This window comes from Equus asinus, chromosome 4 (genome assembly GCF_041296235.1).
Source record: "Equus asinus isolate D_3611 breed Donkey chromosome 4, EquAss-T2T_v2, whole genome shotgun sequence".
NCBI classification, from domain to species: Eukaryota; Metazoa; Chordata; class Mammalia; order Perissodactyla; family Equidae; genus Equus; species Equus asinus.
This window is the reverse complement of record NC_091793.1, coordinates 30,079,855-30,107,049: the sequence shown is the minus strand read 5'-3', so window position 1 is coordinate 30,107,049 and position 27,195 is coordinate 30,079,855. Positions and strand designations below refer to the sequence as shown.

The 27,195-nt window shown below is 34.8% G+C and overlaps 1 protein-coding gene across 9 annotated transcripts in view; it reads left to right on the top strand.

The window, feature by feature from the left end:
* Positions 1–27,195, top strand: part of CEP290 (centrosomal protein 290) — an 87,611-nt gene that overhangs the window by 54,391 nt on the left and 6,025 nt on the right. For 7 of the 9 annotated variants that reach the window (XM_070507033.1, XM_070507032.1, XM_070507030.1 and 4 more), the window contains 16 exons: positions 217–324; positions 960–1,159; positions 3,209–3,422; positions 4,366–4,503; positions 6,068–6,289; positions 6,636–6,758; positions 10,905–11,050; positions 11,377–11,532; positions 14,504–14,627; positions 15,096–15,719; positions 18,645–18,779; positions 19,973–20,059; positions 21,756–21,920; positions 22,460–22,582; positions 23,620–23,792; positions 26,861–27,002. In XM_070507033.1, the coding sequence (XP_070363134.1) occupies positions 217–324; positions 960–1,159; positions 3,209–3,422; positions 4,366–4,503; positions 6,068–6,289; positions 6,636–6,758; positions 10,905–11,050; positions 11,377–11,532; positions 14,504–14,627; positions 15,096–15,719; positions 18,645–18,779; positions 19,973–20,059; positions 21,756–21,920; positions 22,460–22,582; positions 23,620–23,792; positions 26,861–27,002 (2,880 nt within the window). The remainder of the gene's footprint in view (positions 1–216; positions 325–959; positions 1,160–3,208; positions 3,423–4,365; positions 4,504–6,067; positions 6,290–6,635; positions 6,759–10,904; positions 11,051–11,376; positions 11,533–14,503; positions 14,628–15,095; positions 15,720–18,644; positions 18,780–19,972; positions 20,060–21,755; positions 21,921–22,459; positions 22,583–23,619; positions 23,793–26,860; positions 27,003–27,195) is intronic. The other 2 variants (XM_070507034.1, XM_070507035.1) reach the window with 2 other exon arrangements.

The following is a 27,195-nucleotide window of genomic DNA, read 5'->3' as shown; positions in this document are numbered from 1 at the left end:
ATTAAGAATAAGTTGTGATCTAAGGCAGGACTTGTCAACTTGAACATGTACTAGGGGAAACTCATACCGGTATAAATACGTACATACAGATATTGCTCCTTCCCTATCTCGTAGGGATTTTGGGAGATTAAAGATAATAAAATATTTAAGATCTTCAGAATGTGAGTTTCTCTAAATCGTAGTTTAAGACATAGTTTTTATTTTGCTGTAAAACAGGAACAAAGAGAAATTGTTAAGAAACATGAGGAAGACCTTCATATTCTTCATCATAAATTAGAACTACAGGCTGATAGTTCACTCAATAAGTTCAAACAAACAGCTTGGGTAAGATTCTGAGAACTTGGTTCTATTCTTTATTGATTTTTGAGACCATATAATTGAAAATTTAGCTCTTTTTTCTTTTAGTAGTAGCCATCCTACCTTTTGTAGCTGGAATAATCTAAAAAACACCACAGTTCTGATCATTCTTATACCCACATCCTTTAGTAGCTCACTGCTGCCTATGAAATCATGTGTATATTCCTTAGCCATGTACTCAGAGCCTTCCATGATCTGACCTCAGTCTTTCTTTCCAAATTCTGTTCTTTATAAGTTTACCTATCTCTAACTGCTTTTCATGTTCTGAATTGAGTTTATGCTTGCCTCTTTTGATCTTTGTGTTCTGTATATGTGAAATGACCTTTCGCCTCCTAACATGCAAACCTTAGCATCCTTGAGCCCAGCTTATTAATTCAATCAACATTTGTTGATCCTCTACTGCATGTAGGCTCTTTGTTAGGTACTACGAATACAAAGAATAAGATCTCTATTTCCTGTCTTTGAACCTTCATTGCCTATTAAATCATTAAATTTTAGATTAAATATTATATGTTGATCATATGAGAAACCAAATTAAAATTAGAGAATAAGAATGGCATTGAGTTGTACATGCTCATAGCTAATTTATCTGTATTTCATAGGATTTAATAAAACAGTCTCCTACTCCAGTTCCCACCAACAAGCATTTTCTTCGTCTGGCTGAGATGGAGCAGACAGTAGCAGAACAAGATGACTCTCTCTCCTCACTTTTAGTCAAACTGAAAAAAGTATCTCAAGATTTAGAGAGACAAAAAGAAATCACTGAATTAAAAATCAAAGAATTTGAAAGTACCAAATTACGGTAAGTCTTAGAAATGTGTTGTAAAAATAGGCAAATAGTAATAATGATATAATGAAGATAAATATAAGCATTTGCTATGTCATGTGCTGTTCTAAAAACTTTACATATATGTATTATTTTATCTTCAGGACTACTTATGACAAAGGTTATTATTCTCCCCATTTTTCAGGGAGAAAACTAGGCCACAGACTCAGTAACATGCCTAGGAGGAGGTGGGAAAGCCACAGTCTGAGTCTAGTCAGTCTGACTCAAGAGCCAACCCAGATTCTTGTTCAGAATCTTGTTTTTAACCTCTTTAAGCTTAGGTTTCATCATCTGTAAAATGGAAATGACAGTACTTACCCTGGCTCTTTCAGGGTGATTATATGAAGGTTATATGAAAGTAATTTGAAAATAGTAGAGTAACGTAAATATAAAACTTTTCTTGACACATCTACAACAATTTCTGGCACACAATAGAGGCATAATAAATAGCATTTATTCTCTTGTTTAGAGATTCCAAACATTGCTCAACCAGTTTATCAGAATACAGATTTTAAACCTAAAATAGGTTTATAGTTATATATTTTGTCGTCATTGTAGAACTATCTGTCTGGGCCTCAATTTCGTATCTGAAAAAATGAGAAAGTTTAACTACTTGACTTAATTCCATTCCAGCTCGGAAGCTCTTATTAGAACTTTGATATTTTACTCACTTACCCAAGATACCTCTGACGAAATTAACACTACTTTTGCTTTATTAAGAAGCTGCCACTTTTAAGAAATTATTCTCTAAAAGAAAAGAAAATTAGCAGTAGCGTATGGTATCTTTTCGATCTAATTTTCCCCATTCTGTTACATTTTATACACAAGATGTTGTTTTGGTATAGTAAGTTTCTGTCGTGTTTTGGGGTATAAAAGTGCTTGCACTTTTGAATCTAATTCCTGGGTGTAGAAAATAATCATCCTTTGAAATTACCTTGTGTATGTTATTTTTTGGCACATGAAATACTTGAGTAGTTGTTTTATACCTTACCATTTCATGTTAGCCTAAAATTATACTTTTATTCTCTGTGTGCACATTGGTATACATATTTTAATGTGTCTCAGGAAATTATAGTTCTGCATGTTTGCTTTAGTAAAACTGTATATTTTCACAATTTGATGATTGCTTAAAGTGACAAGTTTTTGCTAGAGCAATAAGTCTCAGAGTGTTTAACACTTGTTCATGGTTTAACACAATCTTCTCTCATTGATCAAAGTTTAATAATTTTAATCTCCATATTGATGACCTTATTATATCCAGTGAACTGGATATAATTCAGAGTATCAGACTTATGAAGCTGAATGAACACAGGGATTAATTGAATTAATTAAGTCTATTGATAGTGTCTACTTCCATATATATACATATAAATATTAGTTATAGATAAGGATATAATACTGATAGCTTTGGAACCAGAAACAAATTAATAGCACAAGTGATTTTTGTGAAAGTTTATATTTTGTTTTTGTAACATGACAATATAGAGCAGTGGTTCTCAACTGAGGTAATTTTGCTCTCCTTCTTTTCCCTGGGGACATTTGGTAATGTCTGGAGACATTTTTGATTGTCACAACTCGGGGGTACTACTGACATCTAGTGGGTAGAAGCAAGCAATGCTGCTAAACATCTTAGAATGCACTGGACAGCCCCCAACCCCCAACAAAGAATTATCCAGTAAAAACATCAATAGTGCCATTGACATAGAGGAAGCTGTCACATCTTGCAGGAGACGTAGTATTTAAAGTACTGTTTTGTTCATTGTCTGTGTTATTTGTCTAGAGTCACCAAATTACTTGATGTAATCATTGCCAAAAATAGTAGACAGAAACTAGAAGAAAAAGGTCTATTTTATGTTAAGTTTAATACTCATTAAGTGGAATGAAGAACTGTTCTTTTTGATTTCAGTCAAGACTTAGGTTGTAAGGATACTTAGTACCAATAATTTGTTCTTTATAAAATTTATATCAATCAAAGTGTTAATTGCAGCAACCACTCCATTAAATACCTATGTTTGCTTATATTAGGCTCCAAGAAACCCATGCAGATGAAGTGAAAAAAGTGAAAGCAGAAGTAGAGGATTTAAGGTATCTTCTGGCCCAGTCACAAAAGGAGACAGAGAATTTAAAATCTGAACTTCAGGTTCAAAAAGAAGCAAATTCAAGAGCTCCAACAACTACAATGAGAAATCTAGTAGAACGGCTAAAGAGCCAATTAGCCTTAAAAGAGAAACAACAAAAAGTAAGTAACAGAAAATTATCAACATTTAGGAACTACCTGTGGTAGATTGCTTTTAGAGAAGACTTGAAAAAGATGATAGTGAACATCTCTGTTCTAATAAAAAGTATGAGCCTTATCTTATGCTGTTAAGCAGGGTCTTTCAAGGTAATCCTTTTAAATAGCCTCATTGGTGGTGTTTTAAATGCAGGTATAGTCCAGTTTATCTTTTTATGTTGTCATTGATCTGATTTGTAGGTTATCTGTAGGAAATAAGGGGAACTCTTAATTCCATTATTTCTTCTCTTTTTCTACTGGGATTTCATGCTACTGAGGCTATTTTGAGCAATTTGGATAATTGAACAATTTGGGGGTTAAGGGGGAGATATGGCAGTGAGGGGGAAGGATTAAAGAAGAAGATCACAGAGAGAGTTTTATGAGAAGGAGTTGGTCGGTAGATTATCTGATTTATTAGTTTTTTAATTTATCTCAGATTTGATTTACTCAGTTGTTTTAGAAGGTGCTGCCATTTTTCCATGCTAGTTTGTGAAATTTATTGGCAAATTTTAAGCCTTTTCTTATCCTGTAACTTTCCTTGTCTATTTACATTCAATTAATTTCACATGGAAGTTTGTGCTTCGTAAGTAATTTAGATAAATGTCAAACCTTGAATATTTGAAAACAAAACATACCTGGTTTCTGTGATATAAATTGCTTGATTTAATACTGAGTTCCCAAATTATTGAGGCTATGAACTCTCACCCTCAATTTGGAAAGTACTGAGTACACTTACTAAAGGAAATTCATTTGAAAAAGTTGGGTTGTTTGTGAATTATGTTTGGTTAAACACATAGCATTTTAGGGAAATAGTTGAAAGTAATAAAACTTGTTTATTTTTTGTATTACATATTGCTGGTATGAAATATAAACTTTTCAAAAGAAAATTTATATATGTTGTAATTTTTAGGCACTTAGTCGAGCACTTTTGGAACTCCGGGCAGAAATGACAGCAGCAGCTGAAGAACGCATTATTTCTGCAACTTCTCAGAAAGAGGCAAATCTCAATGTTCAACAAATTGTTGATCGGCATACTAAAGAGCTAAAGGTAAAAATCAACACATATATTAATATAAAAAATTCTGATAATTGCCTTTGGAAGAGAATCTACTTTGATATATAGTAATTTTGATAATAAATAGGGGATTTATTCTAATGAATTATAGGTAGATAGATATGCATACATACACATATTTTGAACAATAAGTATCTGTATTGCACTCATGCACTGATTAATAGCTTGAAGTTTAGCAAAGGATAGGTCATTATAAGCTACACTTCCTAATAGAATTAAATTTAGGAAAATTTTACTTAGGATTTTTACTTCTATGTCAACAAGTGAGATAGGTGTTTAGATTTTTTTGTTTTGTTTTTTTTTCTTTTGCCTTATCAGAATTTTCTATCTAGTTTTTGCTAGTTTATAGAATGAGTTAATCAGTTTTCCTTTTTTTTCCCCTGAAAGTTTAGGAAAATCATGGAGTCCTTGACATTTAATCTATAGAGCTGCCAGGCTCCGAAGCTTTTTTTGAAGTTATTTTCTTTTTGACACTGTATTATTATTTTCTTACATGATCATTTGGTTTGGTGATTTAAACATTTTTTTCCCAAAACATGCATATTTCATAATGATTTTCAAATTTCTTTAAACAAAATTTCATATAGTTTATTCTGAGTAAAATGAAATATTTATTTTTATCTGTTTTATTTTGTTTGCAATTTTGATTTACTCTTGATTTATTTGCGTGTGCCCCTCACCACCGTTAAACTGTGTAGGGACTGGATTTTTCTCACATCTTTTAAATCTCTTGTTGTACCTATCAAGATTATGAGCATAGCTGACAGTAAAAACCCATTAAGTAAATAAAATATGAACAGGAATGGCCCTTTCTTGATCTCTTTTTCAATATTTTTCTCTTTGCCTGAAATGTCATCTTCTCTGAATTCTTCACATTCTTCAGGTTCTTTTGCTTGAAGCCTTCCCCTTCCACCTTCCCTAAGGACAGTTAATGTTTTTCTTCTAACTGCATTGTACTACTACTACTTTCCAATTAGTGTTAGTAATGCTTTTTGGCCTGTAATAATTTATTCAACAAAACGTGTGTTAAGTGCAAGTATTCCCATCACTGTTACTATGTAGGACAGCTAGGACCTCTCTCTTGTGGCTTATCTGTACTGTCTAGTATTACAAGTTACCCTTTCATGTCCTGTCTTTACAAAGTAAATTAGAAACTACTTGAAGTCTGATTTTTTTTATACCACTCTTATGCTTCATGGTATTTATAATATTGCTGTGTACATTGATATGTACTTGTTTCTTTAATTAATTTAATCATAATGAAACATTTGCTTATTTGGTAAAATTTTGTTTCTGGGTGTTTGCTGAAAATGAATTGCTTTAGGCTGTTTCTTCATGTTTTGTTTTGTTTTTTTCCTCAAAATAGTTTTGGTTCATTTGAAATGAAAATGGAAAATATATGTATTTAGTGGTTATTTTTTTTCCTTGTGTACTTAAAAACTTAGATTGAAACTTTTATGGTATACTTTCTGTTTATTTTGCTTTTGTCATTGATACTTGAAGAGTCATGAATTAAACATTCTTTATCTTGTATTAGTCACAAGTTGAGGATTTAAGTGAAAATCTCTCAAAATTAAAAGAAGCTCTTAAAACAAGTAAAAGCAGAGAAAGCTCACTAACTGATAATTTGAATGACTTAACCAATGAACTGCAAAAAAAACAAAAAGCCTATAATAAAATGCTTAGAGAGAAGGATGAGATTGATCAAGAGAATGATGAACTGAAAAGGCAAATTAAAAGACTAACAAATGGATTACAGGTAATTTTGTATTAAACTATGATAATGTCTCTGCCTGATAGATTGTCTTTTATAATATATAGGTAGTAATTTATTCCTACTTTTTAATTTTGTCTATAATATTTGCTGAAACTAGCTTTCAAACCACTTTGTTAATGTAGCTAATTTTTTCAGTGCCCTCCATTGTATTTTTGGTTCTAGAGTAGCATATTTTATTAAAATGCAGCAACAACTACCATGTTATATATCAATAGTGTCATTTAGGAAGTATGGTTAGCTCTAGGTTCAGGAAGTGTCTGTAATTGGAATATTTTTGTGTGTTTTGTTTGATACTTTTTAACTTGTAAAAATACATCTTATTTTTCAGGGCAAATCTTTGATAGATAATAAACAAAGTTTAATTGAAGAACTCCAAAAGAAAATTAAAAAGCTAGAAAGCCAGCTGGAAAGAAAGATGGATGAGGCAGAAATAAAGCCTATGAAAGAAAAGGTATGTGAAGAAACATACTGATTAATATATTTAAGGTAGTGATAGACTAGGTTAAATACATAATTGATGAACAGGTGGTACACTCTGCCAATTGTAGGACCTAATACATACTGTAAATGGTACTGGGTAATGTAGAGAAGTCTAAGACAAGTTTCTGTCCTTTAGGAATTTACAATCTACTTGAGGAGACACCTGTAATGTAACTCTTATTCAGAAATTACTACATCATCTCTGTGTCATCTTCCTGACATTATAGTATCACACCTTACATATCCAACTGTATTTATCACCTCTCCCCAATGTAATTGTTTACATAGATTGATGCTTTTGACCTTTAGGAAAGAAATCTGGACATTTCTAGTCTTCTACCTTGACCCAAATGTGTCCTTTTTAATCTTTCAGTAGACTGGACTGTTATTTCAGGGTAAACAAAGTGATTTGGAATATATTTGAAGTCATAATCAACCCACCTACTCATAAGTTGATTCTGTTAATGTGAGAAAAATTGCTTAAAATTTTCTTACAAGTTAACTAGTAAACTATTTTGTAATAAAAAGTACTGATAGAACTAATCAACCCAAAGAAAAACTAAAATTGGCTAAAATACATATAATTAAATTTGTTATAAATAATGAACTGAAGACTTTTGGGAGCATTGAAAATATCAAAAAAGACCTGGGAAATATTAGTGTTAGTAGTAATGTTTGCCCCTGAAGAAAATTACAGTGGAGGAACTATGGTTAGGAAAAATTTTTGTTGGATAATTTACCCAGAAAATATTCAATGTCTGTAAAATAATTTCAATAGCACAAAAATAGAAAAGAAAATTGTGTCTTTCATGGCACTGAATAGAAAATGGCAATGAGATTAAAATGTTTTAATAGAGTATATTCCAAAGAATATTTTCCTTATGAAAATTCATCAGTGTCAGTATAATTTTGGTTAAAATGTTTGCGTTTGTATACATGGAGCTGCATCATACTTGCTATCAGAAGCTTTGCTGGTGAAAACTGCAGGATCAAGATGTTCTTACTTGGCTAGACTGCTTTCTTCACTGCCTCCCTGCTTGGTCATAGGTCTAATCTTTGGCTACCAGTTCCTAACCTGATTCCTGTCATAATACCTCAATAGCCTTGTGGCTTTGCCTGGACTCCTAATTTCTGTCCTTCAGTTTATTTCTCCTTAAAATGAAATAATACTGTTTGCATTGCTATTTTCTCAAGATTATTTTGACAGTGAAATGAAGTAATATGTGAAAGTCTTTTGCAAGCCATCAAGTCCATACCAGTGTGTGACATTATTACTAACTAGAAAAAAAATGAGAACACAGAAGGGTACACTAATAGTAAAATATGTATTCGGGGGCTGGCTTGGTGGCACAGTGGTTAAGTGCGCATGTTCTGCTTCAGCAGCACCGGGTTCACTGGTTCAGATCCCACGTGCAGACCTGCCCACCACTTGTCAAGCCATGCTGCGGCAGGTGTCACACATAAAATAGAGGAAGATGGCCACAGATGTTAGCTCAGGGCTAGTCTTCCTCAGCAAAAAAAAGAGGAGGATTGGTGGCAGGTATTAGCTCAGAGCTAATCTTCCTCAAAAAAAAAAAAAGGAAAAAAATATATATATATATTCAGGAGACCCAGCCCTGACAGCGGTGTTTCAACCGCTTCAGTGGCCCAGGTTCGTATCCTGGTCTTCAAACCACACCACCTGTCTGTCAGTTGCCATGCTGTGGTGGTGACTCTCGTAGAAGAACTAGAAGGACTTACAACTAGGATATACAACCATGCACTGGGGCTTTGGGAGGGAAAAAAAAGAGGAAGATTGACAACAGATGTTAGCTCAGACAAAATCTTTCCCTACAAGAAAAAAAGTAAATCTATATTCAGGAATCTAGTGAGAACATTCTTTCAGATTACATGGTGCTGGGCATTTCTAATTTGTGAATTTTTTTTTTGCTCAAAGAATGCTTTCATAAATGAAATTTCAATACCTTTTTCTCTATAGACAATGTTTTTAGCCTATCTATATAATAAAACCTACCACCATGCCTTGCATTCCTGTGTTTCTTATGCTGCTGCTTTTCTCCAGAGCATTTATTACTCTCTGGCGTACTAGAGAGTTCCTTGTCTGTGTGTTCATCTTTTGGACTGTAAGCTTTAATGGCAGGAACCTTGCCTTTTTTGTTTATTGTTGTATCTGCAGCCCCTAGAACACTCCCTGGCACATAGTAGATGCTCAGTATTTGTTGAAAGAATGAAAATTTTAAAATCCAATAATGTTATTCTGAAATCTATGCATAAGAGGTTTATTAGTACAGAAAATATGAAAAGAGAACTTCTCTTCCCATCCTCTCTTCACCCCTTCTCTCCCCGAGTCCAGAGCAGACCCTTGGTGACGTTGTCTTTGTTATTTTTCTGTTCATTTTTAAATTATTTCAGCCTTGCTTCCCTCACTCTTACTTCAGAGGATGATGTCAGATGGGATAGAATTGTCGAATCCCCACAAAGCACTCGGTGCTGCAGAATTATTTGCTTACACACCTTATGCTGCCAACTAACATTTGCATTTCTGGAATTACACAAAATTACTTGTATACATTTCAGAAAAAAAAGTTAATAGCTATCAAACACTTACTAAAGCTTTTACATTTTTTTAAGGATACTTATTAGCTGAACTAAATAAATAAGGTAAAAAATTACCCAGTATCAGAGAAGAAAGTTTTGATAGGGCAACTTATCTTAGTTGGGCATTTGACTTGAAACTGGGCATTTAATTTTAAACTATGGTTAACTCTTTCAGCCCCAAACTTCCCTTCTATAGTAAATACAGTTTCGTAATGCCCGATTTACTATTCCAAGTGAAATTCATGGTTAATGTAAAATACCTACGTAAATATTTCAAAAGTATCATTATAAATGTCCTAAATGAAACATAAAGGAGAAACATAAAAGGAAAATAATTTATAAAAGTAATAAATATATATTTTTCATATTTCAACATGTGGATGTTCTGGTGTGACTGCACTAGAAAACATAATGAAGTAGTCATGTTGCTTGCACCTTTAGGTGGCATTAATGTGAATTCAGAACTACAAATGCAGACTGGTACAAATGTAATGTTTTGGCAACTCACATGTCACAATGGCTTTGCATTTATGATTTGATTTCCAGGATGATAAACAATTATTGGTACAGTTCTCAGCAAAATGATGTCTACAGCCTTTCCTTTTATAAGGCCGTTGTTTTCCTGGAAAATTCAGTATATAGTAAAACCATTAAGAAATTGCTTGGTGGAATGGAAATATGTTCTTAGCTTAGACAGTCATTAACAGAGTTTTTAACTATATGAATGTCCGGTAGGACATTTGAAAGTTGTTCAGTACAAGAGACTGTTCTGCATTACGTAGACTTTCCTTGGACGTTTTATCTCAATTATAATAAAACATGACACCTACCCCTGAAATATCCTAATTCTCTTCCCTGACCCCGCCCTTCTTTTTAGCACTTTTCACCAACTAACATACTACAAAATACTTTCATTCTTGTTTTTTGTCTATATTTTGCTCCCTTCCCCTAATTCATCCAATGAATCAACATAAACTAGACTGTAATATCCATGAAGATAGGGCATTTTGCCTGGTTTATTTGTTGCTTTTAGTCCTATTGCCTAGAGTAGTACCTGCACATGGTTAGCACTACAGAAGTGTCTGTTGAACAAGAGAAGTAATGTGCGTTGAAGATTTGAATGAGCTCTAATGCTAGGAGATTGCTATGGGGTGACAAAATTGGGTTGGTCATTTATGCATGTAGAGTCTTTGTTAGAAGTTTAGCTGTAGTCATGATCATCTGTATTTGAATCTTCATTTTAAGACACCATATGGGTGTTGGCATTAGTCTCAACTGTTCCCCAGAATTTCATTTGTCGAGTTATAGAATACAGAATGCTTACACTGAAGGGCATTTTTGCTAATAGCTAGGCATGCCTAAAGATTCTAGAAGTTAGATAGCAAAATGAACCTATTTACATATTCTCTAGGAAGTATTGGTTTACCATTGTTCTAGTAAATTGTAATTGCTGAATCTCAAAAAAAAAAATTAAAAATAATATTGATAATTTTCTTCCTCATTTGTTACTGTTTTACAGAGTACTAGAGAAGAATTAATTAGGTGGGAAGAGGGTAAAAAATGGCAAACCAAAATAGAGGGAATGCGAAACAAGTTAAAAGAGAAAGAGGGAGAAGTCTATATTCTAACAAAGCAGTTGAATACTTTGAAGGATCTTTTTGCCAAGTGAGTTTAAATTTAATGTAAACCTAATTAATGTTTAAAGTCTTTAATTGACCTGTAACTTGTATAGTTTTATTGTACTTGATAATATGAGAAATTTTCTAGTTTTATCATTTATTATTTATGATTCAATTTTTAAGATTTGTTTAAATATATTTTAATAATTTATAAATGGAATGTTCTATAATTTTGAAGTGTTACCTCATAGCAAATACAGAATGATCCAGTTTTTGTATATTGGTCTTGTAGTGAGTAAGCTGCAGTTTAATAAATTGAACAAGCCAAACAGTGAATGTTATATTTTCATGATTTTATATTAAATCCCACAGAGCTGATAAAGAGAAACTTACTTTGCAGAGGAAACTAAAAGCAACTGGCATGACTGTTGATCAAGTTATGGGAGTGCGAGCTTTGGAGTCAGAAAAAGAGTTGGAAGAATTAAAAAAGAGAAATGTTGACTTAGAAAATGACATATCATATATGAGGTAAGCTATTACATGGAAATGTGCTGTCCATTATAATAAAGGAAAACTGATTGGGCCAAAGAAACTGATACAACCAATGTTTGTTATTTTAATCTTGGGTTCTCTTGATTATCTTTTCCCTTGTGAGTTGAGATATTCCTGGTTCTTTGTATGCCACATCATATGGATTGTGTTCGTGAACTTTTGAATATTATTTGTGAGACTCTGGATCTTGGTTAAATTCTATGGAAAATGTAGATATGTTTGTTTTCGCAGGTTCCAACCTCAAGTTCCAACCTTCTTTCTTTCTTTTTTTTTTTTTTTCTTTTCTTCTTCTTCTTCCCACAGCCCCCTAGTACATAGTTATATATTGTATTTGTAGGCCAACCTCCTTTCTGTGGGCTGTGGTTCCTATATCAGTTTTGTTTTCAAAGCCGTTACAATGCTGTTCAGATCTGTCCCGCCTGAGTACCTCCCAGTTGACAATTTGTACATGGGCTGTCTTCTGTCTGTTAGTTCAGTTCTCAGAGTCTTTGGTATTTTGATTAGGATCAATTCTATTACATGCACAGCTGAGGGGTGAGCCCAGAAGTTCATAAACAACTTTATAGGGTCTCTTTCTTGAGCTCTCCCCTTTCTCTGATCTCCCTGATACTTTCTGTTTCCCTGGGGCTCCTCTTTTCAGAACTTAGAACAAATCTGGGGCTTTAGTTACCCTCTTAGACTGTGCACTTTAGCAACTGTGCACACATCTGCAACTAGGCAAGCAACAGGAGGGCAGAAAGGGGGTCGAGGGGGGGACTGCTTTCGCCCTACCCCTTTACCACTCACAGCTCTACCAATTGGAGATTTTCCTCCCTAAAAATTTTGGCTCCTGTGGGCTCCCATGGCAGCCTCTGCCACCACTGCCATGGGATTGCTTGAAGGTTGGGGCATGAGAGAACAGACAGAATAAAAAAGTAGTGAGGGATTTTTGCATTCTCTGTGAGTATTGTAAGTTCCCTTGTCCTTACTCGAGCTAGAACTTTAAGGCTTCCCCGGAGCTCTCCGTCAGTATGAACACTCACCTTCATGTTTCAAGCAATGTTGTGTTCAAGCCAAGAAACACCAGAGGAAAAGAAAACCTCAGTTCACCACCTGTTTGCTGATACTTCAGATTCTGGTATTCTGTCCCAATGTTTAAAATATGTACTTTTCAAAGTCCTCAAGGAGCTGCTCCTTGCGTTTAGGAGAGACAAGATTGGATGTGTCTACTCCATTTTACCTAGAATCAGAACTCTCATGTCATTTCTTTAGCAGAGCCTCTGAGACGTTTTTGTTTTACTGTCTCCTTCCAAGCTCTGTCTTCTGATATAGTCATGGTCATACTAAGCAAAATAAAATCATGTCATAACAGTAACAATTAAAACTATTTATAGTTTTCTGTTTCACTCATTTCTTCCAAGATGAATTTAGATTAGTTTTGCTTAATTTATTACTTCCTCTTCTAAGTGCTTACAAACGATCTGTAACCATGTTAATAATCATTGTCAAAGTCTGGTACCTACCTGTAATATTTGGATATGACAATCCTTAAATTTATTCTTAAATTTATGATACTTTTTCTTTCTATTAGTCTTCAAAAATTACCACTAGTTCTTCTTTATTAATGTCTATGGTTGTGTCAGTATGAATGTAATGGGAACATATGAAATTGAACTCTTTTAAAGGAACACTCATTGGGGCCAGCCTGTGGTGTAGTGGTTAAGTCCATGTGCTCCACTTTGGCAGCCTGGGTTTTGTAGGTTTGGATCCCACACACTGACCTAGCACTGCTTGTCAAGCCATGCTGTGGCAGCATCCCACATACAAAATGGAGGAAGATTAGCACAGATGTTAGCTTGGTGACAATCTTCCTCAAGCAAAAAGAGGAAGATTGGCAACAGATGTTAGCTCAGGGCCAATCTTCCTGACACACAAAAAAGGAACACTCATGAGCATCTAACCTTCATTCCATATCCTTTCCTTCTAAGTCGCTCTTTCTTTATTCCTTCAGAATTTTCCATGATGAAGAAGAAAAAATGGATGAAAGAATTCTTCTTTCTTTTGACATCTATTTATAGTTACTGTCTGGTCCCAACAGTGGTTCCTTCCCTTTCTTGTTTTTCTTGGTCCAAACATATGTTCACAACAAAACTAAACCCTTTTATTCTCCTTTGCAGTTTTCACAAGGATCAAAATATTTTAGTTTTGGAAACCTCTAATATTTTTTTAATTCCTCTTTTTTCCCCTAATAATGTTAATCTGTGTAGGCTGAAGTAATTGGAGAAGACTATAAAAGAGGGTGAACTTGTCTTCTATCTCAGTTCAAGTGTGAATTGTGAATTTTATGAATCAGATCTAGATGTTAAAGGGGGGAAGGACATTCCAAGAAAGCAGAACCCTAGCAGAGGCATAGTGGCAGGAGTGAATCTTTCACGTGTGGCTCAGGGTGGATTTATTTGCCTAAGTAAAGATAGACTCCTGGGCGATTAGTTTGAATAGGTGTGGTCGTGCCAGATTACGCAGGGCCTTGGAGCCCACGCGGACAAATGTAGACTTGAAGTAACAGATTATTGGCACCACTAAGAGCCTTTTTAAATCCTTGAGCTTCTTGACAAGCACATGGATGGTATGAAATTATTATGTAATTTTTAAAAATAGTGGGCATTTTAATTCCGCTATCTTGTGCAATCCATATAAATAGATGCGTGGTCTTTAAAAATGTTAATATATTTCTGCAAATCAAAATACACTTTCTAACTCATCATTTAAAGGAGCCCTGAAGTGAATCCTCTGTAGAGGATCATTGTATGCTCATGTTCTGATTTATTCTTTGTGAAGTTTGCAAGTTTTGTAGAATTTAAAATAAATGCGGTGTTCATAAATACATATTTTCATTCCTGTATTTTAATAGTAAAACAGTGAAAAGTAGAAGTTTGAATAGCAAAGAGTCTGTGGTTCTTGTTCGTAGGACCCATCAAGCTCTTCCTCGAGATTCTGTTATAGAAGATTTACGTTTACAAAATAAATACCTCCAAGAAAAACTTCACACTTTAGAAAAACAGTTTTCAAAGGATGCGTATTCTGGGCCTTCAGTAAGTATGTCTTTTTGTTTTTCTATTTTAAAGTTTAAAAGTGACGTCAACGTCCACCTTTATCTGGCTCAAAACAGTAGGTCCATCTCATTAATATTAATGTAGTGAAGTCCACTTCTGTTTTACTAGGTAGTGATGTCTGTTAACTTCTTTGCTCCTTCTTGCATAATAACAAATAAACCTAAGATTCTTATACTTTGCGTAAAACTTCATTATAAATGATTTATGGAGGTTTTAAATGTAGTTATCATGAGTTTTTCTGTGGCAAGAACTTCTATACAATTAGATAAAGTAGGGAAATATATTATAACTTTTCTTCCATTCAAATGTGTGTAATGTGTTTCTGCATTTTCTTTATAAAGAATCATTAGTGTAGAATTGTTTGTTGTATCTTGTTTGAAAACAGTGTATATATGTTTTTTCCTTTTCTCCTTTTCATGTTTCTTCTCTTTCTTCTGCTTCAAGCAGAACCTGTTATGTGACACAACTACGCTTTCTACCCTTGCTACCAGTGTTAATAAATACAGGCATAATATCTTTCACAAAAAGAACACTTTACACAGGAACAAAAAAAAACCCATAACAGTGCTCAGAATTAAAAATGGGAAGGGAATAGATGCCAGTGACAACTTATATCATCAGGTACCTAGAAATATTTTGCAGTGTTACAATAATGAAGAAAAACACAAAGCAGAAGATATTGTGGATTCTACTGAGTTAAATAAATCTGAGGTAAGACCAATCGATGAATCAAGTCCATTTGGATCAAATAATGGTACTTTGGCAGAGTTTAACTCCAATTTTGAAAATGAAGCAGATCCTGAAATTGAGAAAATTAATCAAGACTGTTGTGAAAATGATAAACAGGAACATAAAAATAAGGAAGAGAATGAGCTAGGCGAGAATGAGAAAGGAAAGGGAAACATAGCTGAAGATGTGAGTCACAACAGCCACATGGATCCAGAAGAGTCTACCGGGGAGGACCGTGATTCTGCCGCCGTTGCTGCTGCACTGACTCAGTGTGCTGAGGAGGATGCACAGGCGAACTCTGAAACTGACGCACCAGGCCAGCGAAGAAATGAAGTGTCCCAGGTTTGAGGACATGGCAGTCTGTTTCTTTGTTAGCTGAGTTTTCTTATAGCAAGTAGTATACATATATGGTGCAAATGGAAAAAAAAATTGTATAGGATTTGTAAAAAATATTAACTGTTAATAAACTTCTCCTGAAACTCTAACATCTGACTAGTTCCTTCAAAAGGTTAGTGGTTAAGCATTTCCTATTCAGTTTACTACTCACCTTTTACCATTGGTGCTCACTTAAAAAGTAATAGATTAGATAATACAATAACAAAAATAAGGCACTTTAGAGATGCTTGTTTTGCCTTAGAAATTTCTAATTCGGCATGCTGTAAAATCTTACTACAAGTAAAATTTCACTACAATGAATACATTGGTAAAAATTGTTATGATGCTATGTGACATTCTAACATGCATAGCAACTTCCTTTGGTGGTCTTTTGTCATGTATTGTAACAGATACTACTTTACGATGAGAAAAGGGAGCTTACATGTATTGCTGCCTAATATGTTAGGCTCTGTGCTTAGGTATAATTTTCACAGTACTTTGCAGAATATCATTCCTATTTTACTTGGGAAGCTTGAAGAATAAGTAACATCTCTAGTGATCAAGAAGATGCAGAGCCAGGGTTTAAATGCAGGTCTGCTCTACCGTTTATGACCTTCCTATGTATACAATACTTTTGGTCGGTTTATGTGCAGTACAGAATATGAAAAGGTTGTTGCTTGTTGAAATCAAAATAGTATTTATCTTTTTTTCTTTATCCTTTCCACCTCAGATATTCCAGTCCCCCTAAGTTTAACTCCCATCCACTAAGAATTTGATTTCTAGCAGTGTATACCTTTTAACAGAACTCCTCTTCTGTAAAACAATTTGCAAATCTCCTAAAATTCATTATGTACAAGAATTTTATTTATATTACTCTCATAGAATAAGGTTCATTAGAATTTAGTTTCCAGAAATTTGGACAATTTCAACTAATGCTTTTAGTTTTGTTTTTTGAGAATAAGAGGAAAAAAATGATCCACACTCAGTTACATAAATAATTGTATCTATATTTTAGTGAGGGGAACTGTGTTAAAAAAATGTATTCATATGCAGTCATCAGGGAGAATTATGGTCTTCTGTAAGTGATATTTAATGTATTTTATATCTGTCATTCAGTGGTACTCATAGGTGGTTATCATTTGTTAAAATCAAATAGCTGTCACAGACAGAAGAGACAAAGTGAGGGAGACAGAAGAGCTCAGGGACAGGGAATTACAGATTTCCATGTCTGGAGAGACCTTAAAAATTATCCTGTCTCCTGCCTTCGTTTGTAAGATGCAAAACCTAGGGACCTTGCCAGTGGCCTAATTTGCCTAGTTAACCTAATAGTAATAGAATCAGAATGTGTACTTGGGTTATGTTGACAGAGAATAATTAAGGACATATTCCTAGTTTACAGACATCAACAAATGTGTGCCACTATATATGTTCATATGCACATGCATTTCCTCAAACAAATAGAAATCACGTGGACATGGAATGTTTCTGCCACTGTTCTGTTACATGCCCTCAGGTTAGAATCAAATGTCAGTCCAGAATTTCTTTACTTTTTTGTATCCTATTTTCTGATTTCTTTACTTTTACTTCATTTTACGTAAGAAAGCATTATTTTTTTACCTCTTTTTTTCACCTAAGGGTGAATATTTCAGAATGTAAAGTATTTAACCTACTGCTAATTAAAACAGTGTTATAGAGCCATGTATAGTAATTGCATTTCTATAATACTATACTTTAACAATTGTAATGTCTGTAGAGTTATTTACTTGATAGTCCTTCAAGTCAGCAGAGAGAGAAGGGGATGGGGGAGAAAAAACTAAAGGTGTGCTGAGTGCCCTCACAAAGTTATTTCACATGATGCTCTAACAATCTTATGAGGTATGTGGTATTCTACCCACTCTACAGAAAAAGTAATCAAGCACAGATTTCTCTTTCAAATAACCTATAGTTTAGAATGAGAAATAAAAATGAAGGGAAATAGTAACCCAAAGTGGATTCATGCCAAGAGAAATGCAAATCTGTTGTTACTGGATTTCAGAGGAGGGAGTGGTTACTTTTGCTCAAAGAATGAGGAAAGCTTTCGGCAGGAGGAAGGCATGGAAGCACCTGTTTTGTAGGCTTGTGTGTTAGTCTGCTAGGGCTCCTGTAACACAGCACCACGGGTTTGATGGCTTAAACAACAGAAGTCTCTTCTCATAGTTTTGGAAGCCAGAAGTCCAGTCAAGGTATCAGCAGGGTTGACTCTGTCTTTACGCTATGAGGGGACGGTCTGTTCCAGGCCTCTCTCCTTGGCTTGTAGATGGCCACTTTCTCCCTGTGTCTTTACATTGTCTTCCTTCTGTACATGTCTCTGTGTCCAAAGTTTTCTGTTGTGTAAGAAGACCAGTGATTGGATTAGGGCCCATCCTAATGACCTTATTTTAACTTGGTTATCTCTGAAAAGGCCCTATTTCTAAATAAGGTCCTTCTGAGATCCTGGGAGTTAGGACTTCAACATGTGAATTTGAGCGGGGCGGGAGTGAGGTGGGGTACTGGGGCACAATACTATCTGGAACAGTTGGGTGATAGTTCTGTTTGGACTGGAAAAACCACTGTAAATTAGTTTAATCATTAGAAGAGTGTATGTGGAAGCATTATATGCATGGACATTATTAAGTCATACTTGACTTTGCTTCCTATATTAAAACAAATTACATTACCTTTTCTCCTGCAAGTTTTATGTTCTCACTTATTTATTTTTGGTTGGTTGATTGTTTTCTCTAGAGCTCTCCCATTTTCTCATGTTCCATTGAGGAAAAATGTTCCCTTTTAGCGTAGTATTTTCTTATCTAGTATCTCTTATGCAGGTTCTATTTATTAAACCTTAAAAATATTCCTAACTTCATTTTCCTGAAGACTTCAGGAACAGAGTCAGATGATCATTGTAAAAGAGAACAGGAGCTTCAGAGGGAAAACTTGAAGTTGTCATCTGAAAATATTGAACTAAAATTTCAACTTGAACAAGCAAATAAGGATTTGCCAAGATTAAAGGTAAATTTGACATTGTTTGTTGTAGTTAAGAAATCTAATACCTGAAGACTTTTTTCTTCCTACTTGATTATATATATCATATTAGCTTATGAAGAAGTCAAAACTCATATTCATAGACTATCATGGTAGTGTTATACTTTCTTCATTTGTTCATTTAACAGTTACTTGTTGAGGGCCTACATTGTGTCAGCCACTCTTCTGGGTGCTGAGAATCAGCAATCAAAAATGTTCTTGCACTTGTAGAACTTACCTTCTAGTAGGGAAGGCAGATAATAAACAAATCAGTATATAGTGTGTCAGCTGATGGTAAGTGTGAAGGAGAAAAAGCATGGTTGATGTGTAGGGTGTGTATCTGTATTTTGCATTGGGCTGTGGGGAATTGCTGTTTAAAATATGATAGTAAGGAAAGGCTTTCTTAATAAAATGACATTTTAGCAGAGAGCTAGGGGACAGGTAAGGAAGTGGGTCATAGAGACACTGGAAAAAGTTCCAGACAAGAGAAATAGCGAGTTCAAATGTCCCGAGGCAAGAAGATGATTGGTGTATTTCGTTAACAGTTGTTACACTTTAAAATATTAGGATATCTCTAAAAGAATAAAGTCTTTAAATTAAAAAAATATTAGATTAATTGTCTCTTAGAAATTTCACTTTATTTTGATGTTTATAAAAAGTTTATCTTTGGTTTTCCAAATCTTATCCTATTTATGGGAATTTTTTTGTCTCTTGGCTGGCTAATTGTTTCAATTCTGTTTTCTAACCTAGAGTATTAGCAATCTGTTAATTCCACTGGTAGTCGTATAATTAAGCTGTATCCTGCTTGTCATTTTTGGTTTTACACTGTTGAAACCAGTGTTACGAGTTTAATTAGCTGCTCGTCTGTACTGTGTGGGTAAGGATCTATGTATGTAATTTTGGGGACAGTTAAAATCAGAGTTCTAAATTCACATTTATAGTGTATGCTAAGGCAATAATGTGGAAAATATTTCTTGAAATTCATGGACAAAATGCTCTTGTATTAATACACTTGGATTCAACATATGTCTTTGTTCAGAATCCCCGTGTTGCTGTAGAGACCCGCTTGTTCAGCTGGGCTCTGCAGTTGAAGAGGTTGATGGTTCAGATGAATCGTTTGCCTTTCCTCTCCCATGGTTATAGCTCCGTTAAACTGTTACATGTTTCCTGTAATCTTTTAGAATCAAGTAGGAGATTTGAAGGAAATGTGTGAATTCCTTAAGAAAGAAAAAGCAGAAGTTGAGCGGAAACTTGGCCATGTTAGAGGGGTGAGTATGTGAGAATACGGCATATGTTTGTTTGGTTTCAGAAGCGATAAGCTGGAAAAGAAAAAAAAGTTTGGATGTGTCATAAAATTGTGATATGCCTCGACTAGTGTTTCTGGTTCCAGATTTTATTCTGCTGCATCTGCAATGTAAAACCTCGTTAACCTTTCCTTGTGTTTCAAGTTAACGTACTTTATCATCTGTCACACCTTACGTGCTTTTTATTTCACTTGGATTCCACATCCCTTTTTCGTTGCATAGCCCTCCACACCTTGAAAACATTTAACTTCCACGAATCTTCCTTCTGTTCATTGAGGTAACCGCGAACTCCTTGGTTCGAAACTCGTTGGTTCAATTCTAACATTTTGTAACTATTTTTTGTAATATCCCTGGCAACTTAGTATAGTACTCTGTAAATATTTTTTCCGGTTTTTTGTTTTTATATTCTCGCATTTTTCTTCCCTTGTTATTTTACTTTTTTTTTTTGAGGAAGATTAGCCCTGAGCTAAGATCTGCTACCAGTTCTCTTTTTGCTGAGGAAGACTGGTGCTGAGCTAACATCAGTGCCTGTCTTCCTCTACTTTTTCACACGTGGGATGGTTGCCACAGCATAGCTTGACAAGTGGTGCATATGTCCGTGCCCAGGATCCAAACCGACAAACCCTGGGCTGCCAAAGTGGAACGTGCAAACTTAATTGCTTCACCACCAGGCTGGCCCCCCCATGTTATTTTTTATTCATGTTTTGCAATGAATAATTGCTTACGAGGCCAAGGTCAAAGATTTAAGCCCTTGTTGATCTCATGTTAGCAAATAGCACAAATGGAAACAATCATAATATAAAAACTTATTCAAATAATAATACTAAATATATGATGATTTGGTGAAAATATGAAGAGTATTATTAGAAAAGTATTTAGAACAAATATCTTGCTGACAGTCGCCATTTATTTCATACATAAAAATCTTTATGTTAATTTGGCCTTTTCTATCGAAGTTAATTAGGATAGTATATATTAAAATTATGTAAAAGCTTATATTTTAGGTTTATTCATTGCACAATGTGAATACTGACTAAAGTGCAAAAAATAGATTATTTTACTCAACTGTTAAAAAACTTTTTATTTTAAATTGTAAGCAGGTAAACTTATTAGTTTGTGACCCATCTCTTTTGATAACGGTTCACCAGGTTTTTTATTTCAGATGTCTCTCCTATTTATATTTGACAGAAACTGAATTTCTAATCAGTGGCTATTCTTAGAGAAGATTGTCTCTGTTATGTTGTAGTTTGAATTTGTTAACTCATGAGTTCTTTAAAGACACAATTTTTCCTTTGTGGTTTTATTCCATATAAAGAAAACTCTGGTATGCTGGAAAGAACATTAGCTAAATAAAATGTTTAGGTGCTTAGATTTAATCATTTGGAACAGACATCAAGGCTAGACTAAGCTGTTACTTATTAGCTACATGACTTTAGGAATATCACATTCTCTGAGTCTTGATTTTCTTGTATGTAAAGTGAGAATTATAATTCCTATCTCATAGGGTTATTGTCATGATGAATTGAATTAATACAAGCTTTGGCTTCAAATATTAGGAATCAGCAGTGAGTATAATAATGAGCCTGTTATGTTATTGGTACTTTATATTATACTCTCTAAAATATTTGATTAAATAAAAAGCTAACATATTCTTTCGTAGTCTGGTAGAAGTGGAAAGACAATCCCAGAACTAGAAAAAACCATTGGTTTAATGAAAAAAGTAGTTGAAAAAGTCCAAAGGGAAAATGAACAGTTGAAAAAAGCATCAGGAATCCTGACCAGTGAAAAAATGGCTAATATTGAGCTGGAAAATGAAAAGTTGAAGGTAATTTTTTTAATATGATCATTTGTATGGAATGGTTTAATATTAGAATTTTTATTAATTTTTTTAGGAAAATTTTAAATATAGTGCTACTATATAAATAAAATGGCTTTAATGAATGCAGTAGATATTTTACACAAATAGAAAGAACTTGGAGACAAGGGGAAGAGTTAAGAGCAGCTGCACTTGATCATCTTATAATTCCAAGACCAATGGTTCTTACTCTGGCAGCATAAAATAATTAACTGTCTCTATTTTCAAAAATACAGATGCCTAAGCCCACACTTCTGAAATAGATTAGGTTATTTTGGGTGGATCCTACCATAGCTATTGTGATTTTTTTTTTAAGCCATCATCTCATTCTAATGTGTAGCCAAAATTGGAAACCTCTGTTCTATGACCAGTATTAAAGAGAAGGCTTTAATTCTGATCATATCAAATATGGTCTCTAAAACTACTTTTAATTAAGTTTTATGAGTTTACAAGATCATCTTTTATTTTATTTCCTTGCTTTGATAAGGTATAGTATTTTTTATTACTAGGCTGAATTAGAAAAACTTAAAGTTCATCTTGGACGTCAGTTGAGCATGCGCTATGAATCCAAGACCAAAGGCACAGAGAAAATTGTTGCTGAAAATGAAAGGCTTCGTAAAGAACTTAAAAAAGTATGACTTCGATTACTGATTATAATTATTCTGCATGTTAATTAATACATCTTGGAAAAACTGAATGAAAAACTGGATGAGGGTATCTATTCAAAGTAGATATTAAGAGATTTAGGAATTGTGTTTTTATGCATGCGATCCTTTCACCATGAAGAACATTGAAAAAGAAAAATTAATAAAGGGGCAGTATAACGTAGAAGCTCCATGGCTGGGATTCAAATCCTAGCTCTGTTACTTATTAGCTGTGGGAACTAGCACAAGCTACTAACTCCTCTCTAGCCTTCAATGTCCTCTTCTATACCAATGGGAATAATAAGTACCTCTACTTCGCAGGGATGCTGTGGGGTTTAAGTGAGGTAATATTTGTGCATATGACTTAGAACAATGCGTGATGTATGATAAGCAGTAAATGAAGCTGTTAAACACAAAGTAAAATTTCCATTTGAGTGGCAAAATATATTCCTTGCCCCATACACATAGGTATTGTTATTTTTATGAATGATCCAGTGAGTAAATTGAAATTGATATTTTTAAACTAGTTACAATAGTATCTGAATATATTGTGAGGTCAGAGTAGTGCTGTGCTTTGAATGTGGATGTGTAATAGTGGAGATAATCTGTGGTACTTAGAATTTATGCTTATAGCTAGGTCTCATAAGCATTAGGGAGTCAAAACAAAACACCCTTAAATGTGTAAATACATAAACTATCTCATTATTCTAAAAAGAGTACAAACAAAAATAACAAATTTGAAGTAACCAAACAAAACAAAATGACAAATGTAAAGTAAGCACTAGAGTAAAGTACGTGTAAGTGGATTTTTCTAACCTCATTTATGTGATCTGGTGTTCTAATTATTATGATCATATTGCTATTTTAGAGTACAGGAAACATTGGATTTTTACTGGAATTTTAATCAGCATTTAGAACTCTAGTTATTTTTGTTTTCCAATCTGTAGTGGTAATTTTAAATATGTTGCATCTGTGAGAATAGTGTTATGCTTTGTCATAATATACTAATTAGCTTTTAATGATAGGAAACTGAAGCTGCAGAGAAATTGCGGATAGCTAAGAATAATTTAGAGATATTAAATGAGAAGATGACAGTTCAGCTAGAAGAGACTGGTAAGAGATTACAGTTTGCAGAAAGTAGAGGTCCACAACTGGAATGTGCTGACAGCAAGAGCTGGAAATCAATTGTTGTTACAAGGTAGGAGCAAATAGTTTAAAAATTGCTCAAAGCTTAATTAGTTATAAATTTTGCCAGCATTGTTTTAAAAGAAAATGACACTATTTTGATTAACTTAGTTCTTTCCAGATGAAATGTTTACTTGATTGTTTAAAATGATACTCAGTTTTTTTCTATCCTAGCATTGCCAAAGAATCTTTTTCTTCCTTAAAATATTTAAGTAACTTGAGTGGTAGGGCGTGGAACTGAGCAGAGCTGGGGCTAGGCTGAGGACGTCAGAGCTGGGTGGGCACCATGAAGTTGCTGTCAGCCATGAGCCTGGACTGATGGTGCCCAGCTTCTCCTGATGCTGCTTTTCTCCGCTACAATTCACCCTCCTCGTTGTGTTCATTTTCTAACTCAAGATAAGCGAGGCCCCATTGAGCTCCCTTGTCAGTATACCTGTGGCATAGTGGATCTGGTTGTGCTGCAATTTGGGAGTTACATTCTGGGCAACTTGCTCTTCAGAGATCCCCAACAGATGAATTCAGCAATAGCTTTAGGTCTTTCTGACGCTTGATTTTCTCCCACCCTGTGTACCTTTCCTACAAGTGTGTGTGATTCCTGCCTGTGAAACTAATCTTTGTGGCTGTGAAAGAGGTGGTGAGAATTCACAAGTAAACATTCATATGTTCGTTACCACTATCACCTCACGTGGTTCTTGTGTCATTCTCATTTCCAACCTTAAATAGCCGCTTCAAGGAATATAGAAGCCAAAGACCAATGAGATCCTGCTCCTGTCCTTTCATGTTAAATTCATCCCATAGGAAGTTGTGGTCTTTACATCTGCTGGCCCCATTTCAAAGGCAAATTCATCTTTATCGTACCGTATTCATACAGTTCCTTGTGTCCATCCATCTCCAGCTTCCCCTTCAGTGTCTTCAAGGGATACATCTACCCTACCTGCTGTTTAGAGTGGACTTGATGAGGGATGGGATGGCAGTCACATCACTCCAACTAGGACAGGAGCCTTCATACTGTAAGGCTACAGCAAGTCCCATACTGGGCCTGCTGCTCTGCGCTTGCCCCTGTCGACCAAGTCTGAGGAGAAAAGAGAAAGCTTATGCAGGTAGATTAGAGGGCAGCACGGGTGGCCAGGCAGTCCTGGAGAAGGGTCCTTCGTTCCTGTCCTAATACCATACTGATAGACTCAGAATCCAGTCTTCCTCCCTCTAGCTCTCCCTTAATTCTGTGGGAGGGCTAGCTTGATGGTTAAGTGAAATAATATGGGTGGTAGTATGAGGAGGAGAAGGGGTCTCTTCTTTTGTCTGCTTGGACCCCAGCAGAGATTCTCAGCCAGCAACCCTGTCAGTTGATTTCTTGGTTGGTCCTTTATTTCCTTCTACAATCACATATAGATTCAGAAAGAATTTTGAGTTACTTTGAGACATATTTATTCAGCAGATATTTACTTAGTATCTGCTACATGCAAGACTCTGGTTTATGTTAGATGTATTTCTCAAAGGCCTACTTTGCCTGGGTTCCTTCAGAGAGCCAGGTAGCTTCCATGGCTTAGAAACATCTAATTCTCATTGTAACCTTAAGTAAATTACATCTTTTCTGTGAGCTCAAGTCTTTTTCATCTGTGGAGATGATAATCCTTGTCCTTCCTTTTCTAAAGAGGATACTTTGAGGCTGCAGAAAATATTAAGATGAAAAGGGTTTATAAAGTTTATAAACATTTGAGAGAGGTGATGATATTTAACCATAACTGAAGATGATTTTGAATTTTGCATCATTTATGTGTTTTTAATTTGACAAGTGTACAGGTAACTGAGCATAGAGTAGGTCTTCTGTAATCTCTTTTGAAAAAGACATAAGTCCTAGTAGAAACCACTTGAAAGAAAGTTCATTCTGGTCCTTGGCCTCAAGCGTCCCTAAATCCACCAAAAAACTTGCTAAGGTCTGGAGCTGGGATTATACACCCAGCTCAGTAAAGTGGTTTAAAGATCTGTTTTGGGGCCCATGACACATTGTCTTCCTCATGCTGAAATCTTTATAGTTGCTCCATTATTTACTCAAACAAACTAAGGACACCTCTTCTGTATCAGGCCTCATACTGACAGCTGCAACAGGCCCTGATGCAGGAGCTGTTTTAGATGGGTGATCAGAGAAGGCCTCTCTGATTGGGTGGATTTGAGTGGAGAACTGAAGGAAGTGAGGGAGTGAACTACTGATGTTACACCACTTTGCCGAGAGTCTTTGTCAGGGGGAGGAGGTTGCCTTCTAATCTAAGTTTCTAAGATTTATCAAAAACTTCTTTAATGTACTGAGATAATAATTTCCCTTCCTGTACTGTCCTTACCTGATTTTGTGGCCAAAACATTCCTTCCTTTTCTTTTCTCTGGAAACATTTGGATATTATAAGCATTGTCTCCCTTTAAGGTGATAGGATGTGCTTATAAAACCATTTGGCTCAATGTTTTAAAAATTTCTTTGGGAGTCTGGGTTTTTTTAAACTATTGATCATTTCTTTAAAGGATACAAGTATATTCAGATTTTTATAAGCTTCATCCCTCCCCTCCCCCATCACATGCCATTTCTGACGCCCATGCTTTTGCACATTCTTTTCCCTCTCCCAGCAGTGTCCTTTTGGTTTGTTCTACCTTTGCATTGTATGTTTGTATGTGTGTGTGTGTGTGTGTGTGTGTGTGTGTATGAAATGCTTTAATTTGCGATCTTTAAAGATATTCCTAAGAATATCCAAGAATACAGAATTTAATATTCTGGTGAATTTTACTTTCTATTTTTTTGTTTTGTTACTGAAAAAGGTCTTAATTTTAAGCTTTCACAGTGGTCAAATTCAGGCTCCATCCATGTTTATAGCCTAAGGAAACACCTAAACCTTCTATTTCAAATGGCCTGTCTCTTAATTAGGGATACTTACCCTGCTAATGCTAAATCAATATGTAGCAAAAGATTTGACTGGAAGAAACAATATAATAAGATTTTCTTCTTTATTTTTAGTGTAGTGATTTGAACTGGCTTTTAAATTGGTGAGAGAAATTATTTTCCATGTCTACATCATTTTTTTCCCTTTATACTTTTAGAATGTATGAAACCAAGTTGAAAGAATTGGAAACCGATATTGCCAGAAAAGCCCAAAGCCTTACTGATCTTAAACAGCTTGTAAGACAAGCAGCAGAGAGGGAACAGAAGGTTAAGAAATACACAGAAGACCTTGAGCAACAGGCAAGTAATGTAATTTCTCTTTACATGATAAAATAATGCATTATATCTCAAGCCCCTCCCTGGCAATTGTCTTGTGTAGATAAAAATGAACTCTGGACTACTTCCTCCCCTAGAAGGCCCATCGAAGTGAATGGTAGCACCGTTCACCCATTTGTTCAAGCCAAAAACTTTAGATCATCATTGACTCCTTTCT